The sequence below is a fragment of the Myotis yumanensis genome, unplaced genomic scaffold, assembly GCF_028538775.1.
Source record: "Myotis yumanensis isolate MYYU_CA2020_CCGP unplaced genomic scaffold, mMyoYum1.0.hap1 SCAF_8, whole genome shotgun sequence".
Classification (NCBI taxonomy): Eukaryota; Metazoa; Chordata; class Mammalia; order Chiroptera; family Vespertilionidae; genus Myotis; species Myotis yumanensis.
Window position 1 is genome coordinate 2,969,538 of NW_027223759.1, and position 23,140 is coordinate 2,992,677.

Consider the following 23,140-nt stretch of genomic DNA (forward strand, 5'->3'; position numbering starts at 1 on the left):
CGCCCCGGGAGCCCGCCCGCCTCCTTCCCCAGGGGCCGGGCACCGCCCCTCCGCCCGCCGCCCCTCCCGGGCGCATCCCCGCAGCGGGGCCGGCGTCCCGGGCGCAGGGGGCGGAGGCGGGAGGGGCGGCGCCGACGCACCCGCCGCAGGAGGCGGAGCGCGCACCTGGCGGGCCGGGCGGGGCCTGAGCGGTGCGGCGGCGGGGGGAGGAGGAGGAGGAGGAGGCCGGGAGGAGGGGAAGGCGCCGGGCAGCACAGGGCTCGCCGCTCCCGCCCGCCGCGCCCGCCCCGCATCCCGCGCCGCGCCCGCCCCGCCCCTGCCGCCCCCGCGGAGCCGCGACCGCAGGAGATGGTGCGCGACGCCCCGACGGTCGCCGCCCCGGGGCCCCTCGCCGCCCCGCGCCGGGGGCAGACGGCGCCCCGCGCCCCCCGCAGCTGAGCGCCGCCGCCGCCCGCAGCAGGTGAGTCCGGGCCCCGCGCGGAGGGACGCGCTCGGGGGGGGGGGGGGGCGCGGGCGCCGCACCCAGGCCTCCCCGCGGGGACCAGCTGCGCGGCCCGGGACCCCACCCCCCCGCGGCGCGCACCTGCTGCCGGGGGACTTGGGGGGGGCCAGCGCTGAGCGGGCGGGCGTCTCCTCTCCGCCCCCGGCCGCCGCTCCCTCCCGGCCTCCGCCTCGGCCTCGGCGGGGCTGTCACCTTGCGGGGTGCTGGGGGGCTCGGCCCGCACCCCCGGCGCGCTGGGCGCGGGCGGCACTTCCGCAAACGTAACCGGAGCCGGGAAAACAAAGGCGCAGCGCGGGGCCTGGCAGTGGAGCGGCTGGGCCCCGGGATCCAGGCCCTGGGCGGGCGGCCTGCTCCCCGGGTGAACACCCCGGGACGGGGAGGCAGCCATGGCCCAGGGATCGGGGCCCCTGTGCGTCAGGGGAGGGACCTGACAGCGTCTGCTTCCCAGGTGCATACCTGCAGAACGATCATGATAATAATAATAATAGGACCTCGCCCCCTGCCCGATGCCGCCCTGGCAGCAGTGCCCACCTGTGCCCCCAGCTGGTCTCCGTCCTCAGAGCCCTGAGAGGGTGATGGGCCCTGCACCCAAGCAGGTGGTGGGGCATCGGAGCAGCTCCCCTCCGTGTTGGCCCCTTGTGGGCACAGGTGCATTCCTGCCCGGGGCCGCACTCAGTGCCTCGCCCACACGCACTGGCAACCACGGCGTTTCCTTTCACCCAAAATGTTGACTAGAACCTCACAGAGCTGCTGGGACGGGTGAACCTCGCCTGTCCGCGGCGGAGAGAAGCCAGGATTCAAGAGCGGAGGCTGGATCCCAGTTGGTCAACAGTGGTCTGCCCAGGGCCCCGCCTGGCCGGTGCCTGCCTCAGTTTCCCCCTCGCTGTTCTGGAAGTTTAGGCTGCTGTGGAAATCCAACCCCATCGGATCTCAGTCTTCAGGATAGATGAATGTCCAGGGGGGTGACCGTGCGATTGACCGGCAACATGTGACGAGAGCAGACGCGCCTCTGGTAGATCCTGTCTGCAGAGCATTCCCTCCCAGGACAGGGCACCTGGCCAGTTAGGGGGGCATCACTCAGGGCGGCTGGTCAGTTAGGGGGGCATCGCTGAGGGCGGCTGGTCAGTTAGGGGGGCATCGCTGAGGGCGGCTGGTAGGTTAGGGGGGGCATCGCTGAGGGCGGCTGGTCAGTTAGGGGGGCATCGCTGAGGGCGGCTGGTCAGTTAGGGGAGCATCGCTGAGGCCGCTGGCCAGGGAAAGGAGGGCAGGAGGCCTCCTCGTGGGGAGGGTCAGCTGTGACGCTGCGGCTGCCGGTCATAGCGGACATGGAGATACTTTCAGTTTTTCGGGCGCCAGACGGTTTGTGCACATCACACGCTGTCAGGTGCCGGCTGTGTGGCAAGCGGGCGGGGAGTCGGAGTGGGAGGGTCGCAGCTCGGTAATTAAAGCAGTAAAGCATGTTTACAGTAATTACTTTCAAGCCCTTTATGTGTCTATACAAATAAGGCGAATATAAAAACACGAAGGTAAACAAGAGGGAGAGGTTGGCGGGTCCGGGTCCGGTCACCGTCTGTCTCAGCGTGGGGATTAGTCATGGTCACCAGGCACTGGTGTGAGCCTCTGCTCTGTTGGCGGCACCTTCTTCAACACGGGACTTCTCAGACTCTGTTCTGTGGGCGCCGACAGGGAAGCTCAGCAGGAAGGAACTTACACAAACCTCGCAATCAGGGAGAGGTGGGGTTTGATTGGAGCCCGCGGTTCTGGCGCCGGAGCCCAGGAGGGTCCCACCCGCTGCCCTCGCGACTCAGGGCCCGTGAGCCTCGCCACCTACTCAGGCGCCACCCTGTGCTTCTTGTCTTTGAAAATCAACTTCATTGCAACATCCGTGTGTTGCATAAGGTGACACTTATCTCTGTTAGATTCGACATACTGAAAGTGCATCTCTACTCATGCACATAGGTGTTTCCCCATGTGATCTCACCATTTCTTAGGTCGAAGGCGAGTGTGGAAACTAATACAACCAGAGGTATAGCTAGGATCAGGCTGACGGTTTTCTGTTTGGCTTGCTTTGATAGTGCATCTTGCTTCGCAACCTCATGTAGGGAGAAGGAGAAGCAGCCCTGTGACGGTGTCTGAGCCGCTGGGGTAGTGTCTGGGGCGAAAGCAAGGTGCGGTCACTGGAAAGGAGGCTGCAGGAGAGACTCGTGCACGCCACGCTGACACCTGCACGCGGCACCCCTGCACCTCACTGTCCCCGCAGCTGCCCGGGGCCGCCTGGAGCGGGTGGGCGGGGTGGCGGGGCGGAGGGAGCTTTCACTTCGCACCTTACAAAGTTACCTTCGGGCTTTTTAGAAACTTTGCAACAGGCACGTGCTCTTTTATTATCTTATCTAAACTAAAAAGAGAAACATGCAGAGTGGAATGGATCTGCTCCACAGAAATCCAAAATAAGAAGAAAAACGAATGTGCCTGAACTCCCTAATGTTAGGACAGCGAAATGGGGCTCAGATCAGAGAGCCGGCGGGCGGTGGTCTAGGCATCTGGGGGTGGGAAGGAAAGGCGAAGAGTCCCCGTGACCGTTCCTCACAGCACCCCCTCCCCTCCTCAGTCAGGAGGCGCTGATGCACACAGTGTGTCTGCGAGGCCGAGCGGTCGGCATTGCCCGCTGGTCTCGCGGGTGAGGGCTGGCCGCCCGTGGAGGCATAAATATGGAGGGTGTCCGTTATGCAGAGGCGGGAGGAGGAGGAGAATGAAATCACGACATGCTGGCCTTTGCGTGACGCGGGCGTCATTAATTTAGTGACATCATTCAGGAGCAGCAAGCTGTCATCGAGCTCATCTCGTCTGATGCACAGACGGAGGGTGTCCCCCCAAAATGTAAGCACACTTTTCTCCTGGCGGCTCAATCGATGTTTCCTTCTTTTCAGATTTAACCCATTGGAGTGAATAATTATTCAAAAGTGTGTCTACATTTTGGGGGGACAGCCCCCCTATTTCTGACCTACAACCCCACAGTGCTGCTCAGTTTTCTGTAAGATGAACAATAACTGATTGCTTAGGATCCTTAAAAGTTAATACATTTCCCGGCCGAGACTTAGAAATCTAGAGCCAAGTACATTCAGACCTTTCGGAATCAAGAAAACGCTCTTGTGTTTTGTACAGGGAAGGAAGCGGGTACGTTTAGTTTCCTTTGAATCTGATGGAGAGTCCCGAGGAGCTGGGGATGGTAACTTCTGAAGAGGGGTTCTGACCGTTCGGGGTGCCGTCCAGTGTTACATGTCGGGCCCTGCCAGTTCGGGCTGAGGGCAGTGTCAGGCTCTTGCCTGAAGCAGCTCTGTGCTCACCAGCTTCTCCGGAAACCACGAGGTCAAGGGCACAGCCCTCCCTGGCACAGAGCCGGTTCAGGTGAAAGTCTCCCTCAGAGCGGGGCCAGCGTGGCATCTCCCGGGCACAGCACCTGGGTTCCTGGGAAAGGCGGACACGTGCCTCTGATGGGGAGTCTGTGTGCGGCGATGGAAACACCCTCACGCCCGCATCCAGAACAGTCCGTCTGGGTGTGGTTCCGCAGTGTCACCAGCATCAGCGGGCGGGGGCCACGCGCGGCCTTTTCCCCGCACGTGGAGGTGCGCAGGCCGGTGTCGGCCTGATGTGTGGCCCTGCACCCCGAATGGCAGCTTGTCCGAGACTCGGCCCGGCGGGGATTTCGGCGACGTTTGCTCTGTAGCTGTGTTCTGCGCTCCGTGTGACAGATCGCTGTTTACTGTTTGGTGGAACGGCAGCGTCGAAATTAAGTCAGTCGGCCAGGCAGCTTTTGGAAACCATCAGAGTCATTTGCTGAGACGATGATTTATTGGTGCCGAGCCCGAAACAGAAAACCCGGCCAAACCCAAACAAATAAGAAAACAAATGCGAAACGTGCAGACCCGGGGCCTGTATCTGAACATAGGTCGGCTGTGGAGGTTGCAGCTTTGGTGGTTAGTTCTCGGCTCTAAACAGCACTCAGCACCCACAGAGCTGCCCAGTGTTGTCTTCTAAGCATCGCCCTCTGCACATGTGGCTGCGCTGTGGGGTGCTGATGGTGGGCTGAGGGTTGTTAAGACTTGGAAATGCGGATGAGAAGCTGGTGTGCCCGGTGCCCGGCGTGCTTCTGCGTGTAGGATGTGGGGTGGGGTGAAAGGTCATGGCGCGGGTGGCAAGAAATCCAGGCTCTCAGGAAAACCAGGTCCCAGTCCTGGCTGGCCGCTCGGTCGGTTAGAGTGTCATCCAGGTTTCTGGTTCGGTCCCCGGTCAGGGCACAGGCAGGAATCGACCAGTGATGCATAGACCAGCGGAACAACGACGCTCTCCGTCTCCCCCTCCCTCTCCCTCTCCCCCTTCCTCTCTCCAAAATCATTGAAAAGACCAGCCGTTCTCCAGAGGCGTGACATGGGCTGCCACCTCTGTGGCATCCGTTCTGGCTGCACTGAGGAGAGAGACAGTCAGGAAGCACCCTGCCCCTGGAACCCAGGGAAGGCCAACCTGGAGTGACCGAGGACACGTGTGATCTGAGGCCGAGGCGGCCTGAGGGTGAGAAGGAGACGGGGTGTGAGTCATTGTGGCCGGAGGAGCCCAGGGTGGTTCCCAGGGAATAAAAGGGGAACTGGAAAGAGGAACTGACGCCACATCAGCCTGATTTGTGGGTCACTGTGCCGAGGGAAAGCGGTGAGGGCTGGGCCGGAGCACCTCCCTGCGGTCAGTGCCGAGCAGTCCCGGGCCAGCGGGCGGGGCTCCTGGAGGACTCCCAGCCCGGCACACGGGGGGGGGGGGGGCAGGTCCCCCAGTCTGTGGAGGACTCACCCCTCACAGCTGCTCGGGGACGTGTAGGGACCAGGTTAGGGTGGACACACCAGGGCCGGGATCAACAGGCCTCTCTCAGTGGAGTGAAGCCCACAGCCCCACGTTGAACACAGAGCAGCAGCTCACAGGGACGTGGCCCCGGCTCTGACTGTTAGAGAAACGCGGTCCCGGCAGCAGGCCGGGCTCCTGCGCTGTTACGGTGCCTTCCTGCCTCTGCTGGGAGCGTCCTGTGGACTTGGTCCCTGATGCGCAGGTGGAACCAAACGCACCTTTGGGAGGGAGTTGGAATAAAGGAGCTTGTTGTTAAGCTTTCAAAAGGGTGACAATGACACATTTTAATTTTATTTCCCATATAATGAGGCTCCCCTGTATTTGGAAGGTGTAATGGTGAGTGGATAAAAAAGCTGTGGTACGTGTACCCCGTGGAATACTCTGCAGCTGTAAAAAAGGAGGCTCTCTGACCCTTTGAGACAGCATGGAGGGACCTGGAGAGCATTGTGAAATAAGCCAGGCAGGAAAGATAAGCATCACATGACCTCACTCACATGTGGCCTCTAATGAACATGATAAGCTGAGCAACACCACAGGCCCAGAGGCATGGAGGCATGGGACAGACTGACAGGTCTCCGAGGGGAGGGGAGGGAGACAGGAAGAGGTGAACCAAAGAGCTTGGATGTGTATATGCACAGCCCATGGACACAGACAACGGTGTGGTGAAGGCCTGGGGGGTGGCAGGGGCTGGGAGGAGGCGGTTAGGGGGTGGGAATTGGGAGACATCTGTAAACTGTCAACAATTAAAAAAAGAAAAGCCCTTGTAGCAGGTTCCTTCAGCTGTTTCTACTGGCGTGCAGGGTCGGTAGACTTCAACTGAGCAACCCCCAGGCCTTTCAGGAACTTCAGGGTCCAGGGCGCCCCGATGGTCACGCAGATGCCTGGTGCCTACAGCAGTGCTCTTTACACAGCAGGCCTCGGAGGTGCTGCGGGCTGGTCCGAGGCCTCTGCAGCGAAGCGAGTGTCACCATAAAGCACATCTCAGGTTGTTTGCTGGTGGAGGGTCTTCAATTCGTAAAACAAACAAACAAAAAGGCAGTGTTGTAGGCACAATAGATCGAAGCGCAGTAACAGGAGGCAGGCCTGCATGTTTTTTAACAGTTCACCGAAAAGTTATCCAGAAAAGTATCAGGAAAAAATTGAAGTAACTCCTACATTTACTTCTCAGAGATAACCCCTAGTAACATTTTGGTGTTATTTTCTTCAAGTCTTTTGAAAAAGTATATCTGGTATGAAGGACATAGATTTACATATGTAAACTCTTACATGGCCTAGAAGTTTGTGTCCTGCTTTTTTTTTCAGTTAATGGGGTAGCTAGAGCATGAGGATTTCCCCATATTCTGTCAATTCGTTTAAGCTCCCAAGTTCTATTCGTTCAGCTCGGTTTTTCTGTCCCATGCATTAAGGTTCTATTTTTCTCTCATATGGGTAGAACGTAATTTAGGCGCCGCTATTACTGATTGCTTCCTTTTAGTTGTGGCTGTTACGAAAACCCCTGAAATAAACAGCCTTGCACTGAAATCTCTGCCGTCTAGAAAGGTGGTACTGCTCTCAGGGAATGAGAGTACCTGTCAGCCTTGCCCACCAGCCAGCACTGACTGCTTTCATTTCATTGGGATGGCGTTTATAGGAAATCTTTTGTCTTCAATGAGCTCGGTAATAAATATTTTTCTGAAACAAATTGATAGCACCCGGTAACTCTCAGTTTATTAGAGTTCCTGAGATGATAGGAAACAATTTGAGGTTATGTATCCTGGCATGTGCGTGGGCTATACATTGTTTGAAGCTGTAGTGTATTTGGGGGGCATAAGTAAAAGCAATTGGTGGTAGCTACAGATCTGTAGGAAAGGTGTGTTTTAAACCCGAGGTCTGTATTTTGACGTAAATGGTAAACTCACAGAGGATGTGCCTGAGCAGTCCCCCTCGCCCTGTCTGCTGCTGAGAGCGGTGACTGGGCCCGGTTCTCCTGGGCAGCGCCCCCGCGTCCTCTCTAAGTCCCTCCATGTGCCCCTTCTGCACAGATAAACTCAGAGCGCCGTCAGCAGCGTCGCCAGCTCATCCTCTCCCTGTTCTGAACATCTCCTGGATTTTGTTGAGAAACCTCACGAGATGGAACCTGTGACTCCTCTTTGTGAGCTGCACTGTGAGCTGCCACTGCCGCTGGCCCGGAGCTCGCTCTGCGACAGGAAATCAGTCGGAGAGAGAGAAGCGAGTGAGGTTCCGGGCTGCCTCCCGCGTGTGCGTCAGCTGTCGGCAGTGTTTCATCAGGAGCCCCACACTGATCCGTAGGAACCTATTTCCATGTTGGTCACCAAGGGCTAAGGGCCTAAATTGCAAAATTTTTTATTGACATTTAATTTCACAAAGTGAAAGTGAAGGCCACTTGGCTTTTATTACAGGAGCAATGTTCAGGGTTAAAGAGATGAAAGTAACTTGCTCCTTTTGCCCTCTGAGTGGGTTGAAGGGAAATGCATTAGAGAGGATCTCAGCCCTTTTTATTCACGTTTATTATGTTACTAGAGGCCCGGTGCATGAAATTTGTGCACTGGGGGGGTGTCCCCGAGCCAAGCTTGCATCCTTTCCAATCTGGAACCCCTCGAGGGATGTCCAACTGCTGATCCCACAGGGATTGGGCTTAAACCAGCAGTCGAACATCCCCCTCACAATCTGGGACTGCTGGCTCCCAACCGCTCACCTGCCTGCCTGCCTGATTGCCCCAATCACTCCCTGCCAGCCTGATCAATGCCTAACTGCTCCCCTGCAGGCCCAATCGCCCCCAACTGCCCTGCCTTGCCTGCCCGATTGCCCCCAACTGCCCTCTCCTGCCAGCCCAGTCCTCCCCAACTGACCTTCCCTGCCAGCCTGATCGCCCACAACTGCCCTCCCCGGCTGGCCATCTTGTGGCTGTAGGCGCCGCCATCTTTGAGGGCAAGGCGGTCAATTAGCATATTCCCTCCTTATTGGCTGGGGCACTGCCATCTTTGAGGGCAGGGCGGTCAATTAGCATATTCTCTCCTTGTTGGCTGTGGGTGGCGCCATCTTTGCAACGGTGTGAGGGTCAATTAGCATATTCCCTCTTTATTAGATAGGACAAGTAAAATGCACACAGTGTTCCCGCAGGGACTGTATTGAATGAATAGTCATTCCCTGCCTGGAGGTGCGCATTCCAGTCCATGACCCTACACTGTGGACATGGACGTGGACGTGGATGTGGACATGAATCCACGCGCATCACTGGGTAAACTCGGGGGGAGGCAGGGAACCCCAGGACACTGGCGGGGAAGAATGCTCTAGAACACTTGCAGGAGGAGGCCCTGGATGTTCATGAAAAAGTCCAAGACCATGACCACCACCAACAGCAGACATTCATCCGTGAGCAAACTCCTGCGTTAGAGAAAACCTGACCCCTCTGTGAGTCAGTCCCCTTGGGTTTGTGTTTTATCCCCGTTTTCCAAAAAAGAGGCTCGGAGAGGCACTGGTTTGTCAGAGCCAAGAGAGCAACGGGAACTTCTCTCTGTGCTTCTGAAAGTCAGTTCGCCTCTGGGTACTTTAAACTTGAGTGACTCCTTATATGTATGTCACCATCAGTGCTGGTCAGTATTTCTCGGGAGCTTATACGAGTAGAGAGCAGTATCCTAAGTGCTAGATCCTCCTGGAAGGGGTGTATGATCCAGTTGGGCAGACAGGAAGTAACTATAAAAAGAGCAATAAATTCCCTTCAGTCCCACAACAGCTAGGGCGGAGGGCACCTGCGGAAGGAGAGGGAGGAGTCAGGAGCACACCGCAGTTCATGCTCCTCCAGGTGTCGGGAGGATTGCGTAATGAACAAGCCCTGTTGGGGTTTATCACAGGACGTTAGCGTGGACAGTTCGTGTTAAGACTCTACACCAAGAAAACGGCCAAATGCCCGGAAATCCCTAGGGGCTGCAGCCGCTAAACCTGCCCATCCGTTCCCACACTGAAGTCAGAATCATCTTTGTGAAACACAAACAAGACCCTTACGCTTTGCTGTTTAATTCTCGTCAGTGGCTTCCATTGGGCCCAAAAGAAATGGTTCCCACACGTTTTTAGTGTCGTCAGGCACTGTGCTGAGCAGGACCTCCCCGAGGGAAACGATGACGGTGCCCCTCCACTCCCTGTGATCACCTGTCTTCTCTCAGTTCGGTCACTGTGTCACCCCAAAATGGTATGTGATGGGACCAGGCCGTACATGATGCTTTGAGACTTTTTCCATAATTCTTCTGAGATTCATTCGGGTTATTGTATGGGGCAATTGTTGGTTCCTTTCTATTGCTGCGGAATATTCCATGGTGTAGCTACACCACAGTTTGTTTAACCATTCATCCACTGAAGGACGCCTGGGGTGTTTCCATTTTGGGGCTATGTTAGGAATACAGGTGCTGTAAACATGTGTGTGTTTATATGAAGTAAGTGACCCTTTCTCTGGGATAAATATTCTGGGTCCTGTGGAAGCCACGGGCTTAGATTTATAAGAAACGGCCCCATTTTACAGCCCCACCAGCAACGAGCAGGGAGCTTGATCCTCGGCATCCGTGTCGGAATTTGGCGCTGTCACTCTTTTAACTTTAGCCGTTCACACAGGTGTGCGGCGACATGTCATATTTTCAGTTTACATTTCCTTAATGATGCTGAACATTTGCATCTGTATATCCTGTGTGTCCTCTTGGTGAAATGTCTCTTCATGTCTTTGGTCTGTTTTCTAATTGGCTTTTTTATTGTCGAGTTTTGAGCGTGCTTTATATATTGTAAGTAATAATCCTTTGTGGACTATGCGGCTTTCAAATAGTTTCCCACCTGTAGGTCCATCCTCTTAGCAGGGTCGTCTGCAGAGCAAAAGTTTAAATTTTGACAAAGTCTGAGATTGTGATGGGGATGGTGTTAAACCTGTAGACAAATCTGAGGAGAACGGAACATGACATGTCTCTCCATTGACTTAGACCTTTGTGTCTTTCACCAGCATTTTGCAGTTTTCAGCATACAGTCCTGTAGGTTTTGCTAACCTATAACTCAGTCTTTTAGCAGTTGTAAGTGGGATTATATTTTAAAGGTCGGTGTCCGGGGGCCATTGCTGGTCTACAGAAACACAAGTGGATTTTTGTGTGTGTTTGTGTTGTATCCTGTGAACTTGTTGAACTCACTTCCTGGTTCTAGAAGGTTTGGGAGATTTCCTGGGATTTCCTCCCTGGACAGTCATTTCCAATAAAGACAGCTTCTGTCTTCCCTCTGGACCTGCGTGACTCCTGTTTCCTTCTCTTTCCTCATAGTGCTGGTTAGGGCTTCCAGCTCCACGTTGCCTAAGGGTGGTGAGAACAGACAGTCTTGCTTTGTTCCCTGTAGAGAGAAAGAGTTCTCTGCCTTTAACCATCAGGTGTCATGCTCTCTGCAGGTTTCACCACGGTGACGTTCGCCTCCGTTCCTGTTTTTCTGAGACTTTTCATGAATGACTTCTTCATTTTGTCAGATGGGTGATGGGACCCTATTTTCTTCTTCTTGGCATCTTGATATGGTGGGTTACGTCGATTGGTTTTCCAATATTGCACCTTGAATAGACCCATCTTGGTCATCGTGTACAATTCTTTTTTATATATTTCTAAACTCCCCTTTCTATTATTTTGCTAGGGATTTTTGAATCTATATTCATAAGGAATATGGTTCTGTAGTTTTCTGGTTGTTGGACTTTTTTCTGAATGTAGGGTTCTGGGTGGGCAGTTCAGCACTTAAACACTATTGGCCCCTTCCGTCTGGCGTCCATGGTTTCTGATGAGAAACCGTGGGTTTGGAGTTGTTTTTCTCCTATTGGTAAGTCGTAATTCCTGTTTCGCTGCTTTCAAGATTCATCTTTGGTTTTCGTTTTCTTAAACTGCAATCCCTGAAAGCACACCTGGAGAAACGTATGTAACATCAGCCACCGGAGGCTGCTTCCTCACCACTGTGTCCTCTCATGGCTGCAGCACCAAGGCCTGGTCAGGCCCATGTTTCTCGTTCATTTGGTTGGAATCAGGAGTTGCTTTCTGTTTTTCCCTGGACACGGAATGGGCGGGGCTACCTTGATTTCCTAAATATTTTAGACTTCCTAGTTCAGTGGCTATGTTTGAGCAGTAAAACCCAGAAACTAGAGATACTATTTATTTTCAGTTCCCTGTGTGGTTTAGACCTAATCCCTATCCTTTGGGCGTTTTTGGTAGGAATCCGTGAAAAGATTCGAATGAACCTGAGCTCTCAGCCTGTCATCGGGAGATGCGGTTAGTCAGTCAGTGGCCGGAAAGAACATTTGATGTTTCGAAAGGTTTTTAGAGTCAGTGTTGTATGGCGGCAGGTGACCCAGGGTGAGGATTCGCCCCCACCGTTATTCTTAGCTGTCGTTTGAAGCGCCTCTGCGTCCTGCAAGATGAAGCTTGGTGCTCACACGTTAGCGGTGTCGTCACTAAGCCATCCTTTGCCTTTTACTCTGCAGACCAGCGGCCAACACTGTGAAGTGGCACTTCCGATGGTGGTGACGAGCCATGGCGGCCGATGATAAAGTGGCCATCCTCACGGATGACGAGGAGGAGCAGAAGCGGAAGTACGTGCTCGCCGATCCTTTCAATGGCATTTCCAGGGAGCAGGAGCCGCCGCCTCACGAGACCCCCTCGTCCACAGCCACGGAGGCCGCCCCCGAGGAGGAGGTGGACTGGATCGAGAGACACTGCGTGAAGATCAACAACGACCTGCTCATCTCCAAGGTCTTCTACTTCTTCTTCTACGCCGCGTACGGCTCTCTGTACCCGCTGCTGCCCGTGTACTATAAGCAGCTGGGGATGTCCCCCAGCCAGAGCGGGCTGCTGGTGGGCATCCGCTACTTCATTGAATTCTGCAGCGCCCCCTTTTGGGGCGTGGTTGCGGATCGCTTTAAGAAGGGCAAAATCGTCCTCCTCTTTTCTCTTCTGTGCTGGGTTTTATTCAACCTGGGCATCGGCTTTGTCAAACCCGCGACCTTGAGGTGTGTACCAAAGACTCCCCCAACGGCCCGCCCCGCCAACTCGAGTCACCTGCTAACCCTCCTGCCAGCGAATTCCTCCTTCCTCTCTTCCCTGACGCCGCCACCGAGGCCGCGGGAGAGGAGAGGCCTGCTCCTTGCCAGTGGGCCCACGGCGCCGGGAGACACCGGGCCCAACGTCACGGAGCCTCTCACCTTCCCAACAGCCGCCGACAGGACCAGCGCGCGCACGCTGCCGCCGCAGACCGAGGACGTGACAGACCTCAGCAAGGACCTGACCTTGATCCCAAGCACGGCAGCCCCTGCCCCCCCGGGGATTGTCACCAGAGAGCCCACCACTACCATCGTCACTACCACCAGGGCTTTACCTTCTGACCAGGTCACTCTGGTTTACGACCAACAAGAAGTGGAAGCCATCTTCCTGGTGATCCTGGTGGTGGTCATCATCGGAGAGTTCTTCAGTGCCTCTTCCGTCACCATTGTGGACACGGTGACGCTCCAGTACCTGGGCAAACACAGGGACCGCTATGGGCTGCAGCGCATGTGGGGCTCCCTGGGCTGGGGCCTGGCCATGCTGTCCGTGGGCATCGGGATCGACTACACCCACATCGAGGTGCTCGTCCACGGGAAGGGGTGCCGGCCCCCCGAGTACCGCAACTACCAGATCGTCTTCATCGTCTTCGGGGTCCTCATGACCATGGCCTTGATCGTGGCCACTCAGTTCCGCTTCCGCTACAACCACTTCAAAAGTGACGAGGGTCGAGGCAAGGAGGTGGAGATCACCCCGGTGGAGAGAGGCAGCCCCACCGAGTCCGCCGAGGAGGTGCCCGCCGCGGGCCACGCGCAGGCCGCCAGCTTCTGGGACCTCATCCGCCTGCTGTGCAGCGTGCAGTACGGCTCCGTGCTCTTCGTGGCCTGGTTCATGGGCTTTGGCTACGGCTTCGTGTTCACCTTCCTCTACTGGCACCTGGAGGACCTGAACGGGACCACCACCCTCTTCGGGGTGTGCTCCGTGCTGAGCCACGTGTCCGAGCTGACGGCTTATTTTTTCAGTCACAAGCTCATTGAGTTGATCGGCCACATCAGGTAGGAACCTTGCTGCATGGTCTTACAGCTCCTTGGGCATTGGACCTTCCCTTTCCATGGTCTTATAGCTCCTGTGGTCATATGGGTGGATATGATCATGTGTGTTGGGGTGAGAACAGGGCTTTCTGTTGCTTTCTCTTTAAGAAAGAAACGAAAGGAAGGAAGGAGGGAGCCTCACTGGATTATCTAAAACAAACAAGCAGAACCTGCTGCGTGCTCTCAGCAAGGAGCCTGGGAGTGAGTGCTCCGAGGCGCGGGAGCACCAGCTGTGGGAGCACCAGCTGCGGGAGCGTGTCACCCTGGGCCTCCGGGGCCCACCCATCGCGGGCACTAGCGGAGGGGGCGGAAGGGGATGAAGAGGGTTCTGTTTTCTCAGCCTTCGGTGACTCTCAGCCACCTGCTGACACACAGACCTCGACCTCCTGGGGTAGAGATGTCTGCTCCGTTCAGTCGGCTGTGGTGTGGCCCCCACAACCCCCACTTCCTGCGAGTTCGTGGAGGAAAACGCTTTTATCAGTTTCCTGATTATGACATGAGTTTCTGTGTTTTTATCTGCCATGAACACATGGGGCATTTACACATCCTCCTCCTCCCTAAATGCTCCATGGAACCCTTTTAGCTGAAAAAACGAAATGCCTGGCTCTCCTCTGTGTGGTGTTTCTCCCCCTGGTGTCGGTCTGGAGTGGATGGGGCAGCGCCTTGCCCTCTGAGTCCTGCTTCGTCACTGGCTCTGCGAGGAGCAGCCAGCTCCCCGCCAGGCGCTCTGACCTCACAGGCGAGTCTGGCACGGCTGCTCCTAACGTTGGGAGTTGCCGTAACAGAAAAGGCCACTGTGTGCGTCCGCGTGTACAGGGCAGTCTCTGCACCTGCTGCTCCTGTGAGAAATCAGGAAGGAGAAACAGACACGGACAAGACTTGAGAAACCCTGATCTCTTCTCTTCCTGTCCCTTTTACTCGCTGACGAGAATGTTATCATTTAAAGTTTCAACCTAGAACCATTCTTTTCCCCAAACAACTGTACTTTTTTTTCCTCCCATGTTTGGTTTGGTTTCGCTTTGGGAGGCTGCGCCCTATCCCTTCTTTCTCAAACCTTTGACCCCCTCGTGGTCACTGAACAAAGCCAGGCCCCGTGGGGGTGGTTCCCAGACCCAGACTCCCCGGGCACACTCCGGGGGCCAAGCTGCAGATGGTGCTGCAATATTAAGGAGGTGGGGTGACCTTGGCCTCGTCCGGGTCATGCGTACGTTCTCCGAGTCGCAGAGATGAACTAGACAGTTCTCCTCAGCCCGGGTGCCTGAGTGCCATCTGCTTTCGCTGTTAAAACCAGTCGTTCGTTTCCAGACAGCGACCTGGCGCGGTCTCAGCAGCGACAGGAGCTCCCAGATGCCATCATTTCATCCGTCAGTAGGATTACCTGCATGTTGACTCAGTGTAGGGTGTGTGTGTAGGTTCTCATGTGCTGACAGAAGCTTCGTCCCTGCCCTTGCCTGTGGTTGGAGGCTCATTTTCTTCATGATAAAACCCTAGCAGGTTTACTGTAATTTTGGTAATTGCGTGAGCTTACCCACATGTTTTCTTTCCTAAGCATTTGGAGTTACTCACCAGTTAGAAGCCTACGGCTCCCTTAGCTTTTCTGGTTTTATGTACAGCAGGCATCTTCCTTTTCTTAGCGATGTGGGGGAGAAGGATCCATGGTCACACTGCTGCTCCCAGGGGTCTGCTGGGATTCCATCAATTTGTGATCACTCACCTCTTTGGCGTTTTAATTCCGTCCATTAGGATGTATTATCTTAACTACGTTTTAAGGGATTCTGATAGCGTAGTGAGATTCTGCCCCTGTGTTCAGGTAGAATGCATATGGGTGTGTTTTTCTGGTGAGAATTTTGGGGGCCCCGTCGGGTGGTGGTGGTTGTTGACTTTGGGGGTTTGAAAATGTGGTGGTGACAGTTTAAACTTTTCCTTGGAAAAACATCAGACATTAAATAATCGATGAAGAGAATTCATGGACTTTATGTTTCTGGATGGAGCATGAGGAGGGAGTTCTCTGTGGCTCCTACCTATGCAGATGGTTTCAGCCTTCTGTGACGGTCTCATTGGGAGTTTGTTTTTAGGGGTCAGCACCACCAGAAAAATTGTAACTATCCTAATTTCCACAAATTACAGTTCATACCAGAATAATTTTTGAAAATACAATGCCCACTTTTGATCCACTTAGTATTTGAACAGCTCTTACTGTTGGGCCCAGTTTTTCAGGGAGTGGCCTGTCTGTCTGTGTAAACACACACGCACACACGTGCACACACACGCACACACGCACAGAGTAAATGATTTCTTTGATTTTGACCTTGGATTTTGTCCTCTGGGACGTGGCTTTCTCAGGCAAACAGGAAATGCTTAATATTTCCACTAAAAGACGTAAATTCTTTTGACTTGAAATTATAAGGCTTTGGGATTTACAGCAGGTATATTTCCAGGCTACTCCCTGTAAAGGTGATAACTGGACGCCTTTCACTAGAAACATAAATGCATCGTAAGGGCACACGCAATACCTCGCCGGATGTCTCAACAGCTGTGGGTGGTGATCAAGACACATGGCAAGGAATCACTGGTAAATTTGTCAATCCTTGCTCGCCAGTATTAGGCCACCACCTGTGGTTTCTGATTTAACTTTGCATCTTAGGGGACACACTCGAACCTACTCAGTCAGCTCTGACCTCGCCTGGAGGTCCTTGCACTGCCGTCAGCGTGGCCAGGCCGGGTCCTGTGGGAGGGGTGACATATTAACCATGACTCGCCGTTAGTTATACTTAAGAGGAGCCGCGTACCCACATGAGCCAGCCAGCGGCTTAGCAGGAGGAAACACAGGATGCACACCGGCAGGGAGGAGCACGCGGGCTTTCTGGGGCCTGCAGGAGCCCCGATAGCGGACAGGGGTGCACGTGTATTCCCTGAGGAAGGGCCGTCAGACCACAAAGGAGGAAGCGCAGCTGGGCTCGGGGAGGAGCGTGGAGAAGGCGGGGTTTGCGCTGCCTGACAGGTCTGAGAGGCCGCGGTTAGAATGTCTTCTTCTTCTTCTGTTTCTCATCCTCTCTCCCTGTTTCTACGCCCTCTTTGTGCCATTTGTCTCCTGGACCCACCGGCTCTCGGGCCCTCTCCTCACTGGGCCGGGCAGCGCCCTGATGCCCAGGCCTCCGCCTGGGCTCCCTCGGGCGGGTGCTGCCCAGCGGGCCCACCAGGAGCTCAGAGCTCCCGGCACCCGGACCCTCACACCGACCCCTGAGGGTGCGCCAGGCGCTCAGACCTCAAGGATCCCCAGTGGCTCCCTGTGCGGCCCAGGCTGCCGAGTGCCATTCCCGATTAAGAGACAGAAAGATGGTGGCCTGAACCAGCCCTGTTTTCCTCCTCAGTTCTTAAGGGAATGTGATCTCTTCCTTACACACAACTTTGACCACGATAAAAACAGTGTAAAGACTTGGTTCTCATAGTGAATTGGAAATTATTAGTTACACGTGCTCTAAAGGAGCCAGGGTTACTCCGTGCTGTTGAGAAACCAAACCTGCCTGTTCCTTCAAGGCAGGCTTGAAGAATTTAGGCTGAGAGGATCCCAGTGACGGGACACAGAGATGAGCACTAGGAGGAGGGGGTTGGAAACCAGGGGCCTGAGGCCAGGTGGGTGCTGGAAGGCGGAACAGGCACTTCATCCTGGGCAGGAGGGACCCTAGCAGGGCGCAGAGTAGGGGAGGGCCACGGACTTCACTGTGTGCACTCAGTGGCAGTGAGTGAAGGCGACACAGGCGTGAGCTGCCACGGGGGCAGCAGAAGCCGAGGGAAGGGGTGGGTTTGGAGGTGAACCTGGCAGAGCGGGTTGGACGCAGAAAGCGAGGTGGAGCCCTCCACGCTTCAGCGCGGGCTCCACTGGATCCAAGAGAGAGTTCAGGAGATTCAGGACTGGGGAGCCCTCTGCAGGCAGCGCTGGGTCTGTTTAGCTCGAAGTTGGACCGTCCAGACGGGAATGTCTAGCACAGTTGACGGTCGTCAGCGTGGAGCTTAATGGAGAGGTGCGGGTTGGGGGCAGGGGTCTCGCCCAGGAACACGGATAAGGTGACAGGCAGGTCCCGCGGAGGAAGAGCAACGGGCTGAAGAAGGCCAGTTACGGTGGTTTCTCACATTCCTGGTCATATTGAAATGGTGGCCTGTGCCTTCTTGCTGGGAGCGAGTTCCCTCAGACGTAAGCGTGCTCTGTTACGAGGGATCGTGCCGCACGCTGTTTCCTGTACCCGGGCCCACGTCTCGCTCCGATGTCGCCGCCTGAGCCAGGCCTCTGGGGGTGTCCGTGGGCTGAAGACACAGCAAGGGAGAGAGGGAAGCAAAGGGAAGAGGGGTGAAAGGAACAGAGACGGGGAGAAGGAAACGTGGGAAGGGAAGGGCTGTCCTTCCTCGGGGAGATGCTCCTGTGCTCATGCCTGAAAGGCCGTGTACGCGGTGGGTACCGCGGGGCGTGGTGTCAGGCTGCCTGGCCCGCACCTGGCTCTGCCCGCGAGCCTGAGGCCGGGGACACGTCACACCAGCCTGTTTTGTTGTCTGTAAACAGGGAGCGTCACGGTGCCTGCCCCCTAGTTTTTTATGAGGTCCGAGTGAGAGAAAGCATAGCAGCTGTTCAGAACAGTGCCTGGCGTATAGTAGGTGCAGTTCCTTTTTTTTTTTTTTTTCTGTTTGTCAGTCTTCCGATATATTATGTTGATCATGACTACAAGACCCATGGAGTTTGATGAAAATACAGTGACTCCGTATAATAGTTAAGGCTGCCAAGTTAAAATGTTTGTGGATTTCAAAATAACTAACATCCCCCCCTCAAAAAACATCTTGGTCAGTTAGGATTCCCTCCCCGATAATTTATGACGCTGTCGACCGTTCATGTCCTCCGTTGTGCCGCTGCTGAGGGCTCCGGGCAGTGAGCTGCCGTCTCTGCAGTCATTGGCGCACAGGTGGCGGTGATGACAGCTGTCATTGCTTGTACGTGGGTAGATTTCTATTTGTCTGTGCCTTTCCCACTTTGCCTGCAGTGACATTGATATTCCTTTGTATAGGAAAAGCCGCTTAGAGCTACTTCAAGTATAGATTCTCATTATTAAACTATAAGCTGTCGACTCAAAAATAGAAGAATTATGATCAAGAGCTGAAAGGGTGTGATTTGTTTTTTGCAGCCTGTTGGAAAGAACATCTTTGCAGAGAAATGTGTTTCCGTATGATGTCATGGCTGCTAGGCTGAGTGGAGAATACAGCCTTACTGTTCCTTGAGCTATTCATAGTTCAGAACAAAAGGCCGTTGTTGGCAGGAGGTGCAAGTGAGTAGGTCGGGGAATGCAGTGATCAGTGTCATACTGGCTGCTTTTCTCCTCTGCTCGGTGGCCCGAGGCTCTCACCGATTAAAGAGCACAGGGCTGACTCCCAGTGGATGTGGCTTCTGTGGTTGTGGACCACCCTTCTCACCACCTCACAGCGTGGCTCAGTGGTTGAGCGTCGACCTATGAACCAGGAGGTCACGGTTCGATTCCCGGTCCAGCACATGCTCAGGTTGTGGGCTCCATCCCCAGTGGGGGCCGTGCAGGAGGCAGCCGATCAGCGATTCTCTCTCATCATTCATGTTTCTATCTCTCTCTCTCCCTTCCTCCCTGAAATCAATAAAAATATATAGAGAGGGAAAAAAGTACATAATTCACTATTCAAACTCAAAATCTACAGAAATATATTCTCTAGACAATGAAGGGCCCTGTAATCAGAAATTTCCAAGATAGCCATCGATCATGGTTCGGTTTCTATCTCCTTCTCGGTTTGTTTATGTGCTAACCTAACTAGAATAGGGAAACACACACACACACACACACACACACACACACACACTTTATGATACTACGACCAGGAAGCCACTGTTTTCAGAGATTACCCAGAGGTTCTCAACAGCAGGTGTGCAGAATGTACCGGGGCATTTCCCGTTGTTTCAGAGACTGGCATTCAGCACGCAGGGGTCAGGGGCCCTAACACCCCCTCGGTGAGGAATCAGTCCCATCCGTAATCCTGGTGGCCACGTGAGAAACGCCCTTTTCGAGAGAACAGTTCTTCTCTTTGCCGTCATCGTTTGTCAGCTTGTTTGAGATGATGTTACGTGATGTTGCTGTGTTCTCACGGCGTACTTGAGCAAGGCAGGCTCCTCTAAGTACCGAGATAAAGAAGACACAGCCTTGTCCCCCGGGCACTCAGCCCTGGTGTGCGTGCGAGTGCAGCTGTGACCAGCACCGATGGAAACGGGGGACAGAGGGACGGGAGGCAGCCGGTGACGCTGGGAGACCCGGGAGGTCCCCTGGAGGGATGGCTCGCACAGGTCACGGGGGGCGGGGGGGGGGGGGGGGACTCGCACAGGGAGAGGTGCCGGGCAGAGGGCGTGTCTTGGGAAAAGGGAGAAGTAGGCCCTCCGCTCGGCCACGTCTAGCGAGGCGCCCACTCCGGGCATGCCGCGTGGCCGCCCCAGCCCCTGGGTGTTCGGTCGCTGGCCCTGTGGCCACGTCTCCCTCCGACTGGCTGCTTTGCTGCCATTGAGGCAGGAGACGGTGCCGTGACGGCAGCTGAGCGAATGCCACCCATGTTCTTTTAAAAAAATAGGTATGTTTTTTATTGATTTCAAAGAGCGAGGGAGAGGGAGAGAGAAATAGAAACATCAATGATGAGGGAGAATCTTGGATCGGCTGCCTCCTGGGATCGAGCCCAAAACCCGGGCATGTGCCTTGACCGGGAATCGAACCGTGACCTCCTGGTTCATAGGTCGACGCTCAACCACTGGGTCACGCCGGCCGGGCAGCGATGCTCCTTTTAAACCAGCCAGGCCTGCGAGTGGGGCACAGGATGGCAGGAGATGCCACCAGGAGGGGACACGAAGGGGGCGGGACAAGCGGTTGTGGAGCATTGCAGCCTGCTCTGCTGGAGGGGCAGGGACTCCCCGAGGTACATCTGCAGTCACATGGCATCCTGGGGCTGGTTGGGGCGGGGGGGGGGGGGGGGGGATATGAGAAACGAGGGACTTTTCTAGGCTAAAATGTAACTCTTTCAAAAGGCCTAAAGCTTATATTTTAATCACTTTCTAAAGAGCTTGGAGGGAGGTACTCTCCTGCCTTCTCCAGCAAACCACAGGACATCACCTTCCAGGGCTCTGGCCGGAAGGGGTGACTGTGCTGAGACACACCTCATTCCGGGAAGGACCCCACCGCTCACGCCCCTGCGGTTTTACCGTCAACCTGGGTCCCGTTCCCTCTCTGGTCATGCTCTTCCCTTTCGTTGTCCAGTTATTTGTAACCGAGGTGCCCCGGACACTCCAGGGACAGCCAGCGGTCTCTCTGCCCACGTGACCTCATTTTGCCATGACCCCTCTTTATTTTTTAAATATATTTTTATTGATTTCAGAGAGGAAGGGGGAGAGAGAGAGTGTGATGTAAACATCAATGATGAGAGAGAATCATCGATTGGCCGCCTCCTGCACGCCTCCCCCAATGGGGACCAAGCCTGAAACCCGGCCTGTGCCCCTGACTGGAATCGAACCCGGGACCTGTCAGTCCCCAGGCTACGCTCCATCCACTGAGCCACACCAGCCAGGGCATGACCCCCTCCTTAAAGGCTTCTTTCCAGATACAGGTACTCGCAGGTGCTGGGGTTTAAGACGTGGTTCTTTAACATATAAATGTATTCGGGGGGGGGGGGGGCCACACACAATTCACCCCAGAACAGTGAATAACATGGCGGTTTAAATACTCCGCTCAGATATTAGAGATTCGGAGGTTGCTGCGATACTTTTCAGTGGCCATTCAATAAATGCACGTCCACGCCTTTCCCTCGTCACAGGGCAGAACGCTGCCTCCCTCCCCGCTCACGGTCCCATCTGGCCGACTTCCTGAGTCACTGCCCCAGGACGGCTGGCGAGGAAGGAAAGCGAGGACTCCTCTCTCTTTTGAAATTCTGGAATAAAATGTTTCCAGGAAACAAGAGGGTCCTTGGTTACTCTTCTTTAAAATAATAACAGCAACAAGAATGAGGCTGCCATGTATTGAGTGCTCATCTGGGGCAACTCCCTGGGCGACGGTGATCTGAGCGAGCCCTCAGAGTAGACGCCGTCCCTCCTGGACCCGAGGAACGGGGCTGGGAGAGAGGGAGGGATGAGCTGGATACTCCTTACTGGGCGTCTGCTCCCTAAGGCGCGTGGGTTCTGAAGGGCTGCAGCCGGCCATCAGAACGTGGGACGCAGTGAAGGGCACATTGACTCGGAGCCGTGGGCTTGGTCGTGGCCCCTGGAGGCCCCGGGGGCCCAGCAGTCAGGCCCCAGCGGCTGAAGTGCACGCGGGCAGGGCCTGGAGGCGAAGCCCAATCTGTCCCTTAGCCTGGCTGGCGGACTCGGCTGCTCTAGGCCGGGGCCTTTGGGCTGGACTGAACAGCGGTGGTCGTGGTAACCCTGACGCAGGATTGGGCCTAGAAGGACGGCGGGGAGAGGCGATGCGGACACAGGAAGATGTATTAGCAGTTTTTTATGCTGGGAATCTAGGAAAGTATTACTGCGAGCTGCCTGGGATGGCGACCCCGTGGTCGTCCCCCCGCCGGGCACTGGCCCATCTCGGAGCTTTCCGAAGCTCCGTGCCTGGGGCCCAGAGGTCGTCGCTGAAAGTGCCCGGGCCTCGACCCTGTAGCTCTAACAGTTACTGAGCAAATCCGACCGACAGCCAAGGAGAACGGACGAGCCAGGCCGGGGCTGGCAAGCCGCAGCCATGGGTACGTCGGGCCTCTGTCTGTCTCTGAATGGCCCGGCCCAGGAGCCATAATGGTCTCTGTACTTTTAAGGGGTTGAAAGAAGTCACGAGGAGAATATTTTGTGACGTGAGGTTTACATGTCGGTGTTTGTAATTCAGGTTTTGTTGACACACAGCCAGCGAGGTCGTTCACTCACTTAGTGTCTGTGGCTGCTTTCACACCCAACAGAGCCGCGTGGTCGAGGAGGCCCAGAGCCCTGGCCTGCTGGCTGCGTGGCCCGCGTGGGACTGTTTGCTGTCCGAGTCAGGCCAAGTCGGGCTCCTGTACGGGGCTGGCGTAGGGCGTAAGAAGGAGACACGGGCGTGTGTAACTTGTGTGGCATGTTTTGCATTGAATTTCCCGTGGGCTTTTTTGCTTGTTTGTGTCCTGGAGGGACTCTGGTTGATGGATCATTAGCAAGTTTGTTGAGCAGATGTTTTATCAGAGAGGACTCAGACATATGCTTTTCCCTCAAAACATACAAGTACAAAGAACATCGTGTCTACAGACTATAACCCAGACCTTTCCAACACCGAGACCTCCTCAGCCCCTTACCCGCTTCCTATCCCATCCCCACCCCTCAACCTTTCTCTTTCTTTTTTTGTTTTCTTTCTCCCACCTGCCTGTCCCAGATCTGCAGTTAACACCAGTGGAGCCTGAAGTATCTCTTCCCCCTGACCCAGTGTTTGAAAAAGGGCAATATTTATGGGAATGATTTCAACATAAAAATGTAGTTGAGCGCGAGAGATGAGGAAAATACCAGTGACTGTCATATTGGTTTCTTTCTTTTAACTTCCAGCTTTCACCCACCTGAATCTAGAAAACAAGGAAAGCACTGAGGTTAG

At 55.1% G+C, this 23,140-nt stretch overlaps 1 protein-coding gene across 2 annotated transcripts in view; it reads left to right on the forward strand.

Moving 5' to 3' along the window:
• Positions 1-224: 224 nt before the first annotated feature.
• Positions 225-23,140, forward strand: part of MFSD6 (major facilitator superfamily domain containing 6) — a 39,546-nt gene continuing 16,630 nt past the window's right edge. For both annotated transcript variants that reach the window (XM_070421698.1, XM_070421699.1), the window contains exons 1-2: positions 225-460; positions 11,865-13,472. In XM_070421698.1, the coding sequence (XP_070277799.1) occupies positions 11,914-13,472 (1,559 nt within the window). In that variant the 5' untranslated portion in view covers positions 225-460; positions 11,865-11,913. The remainder of the gene's footprint in view (positions 461-11,864; positions 13,473-23,140) is intronic.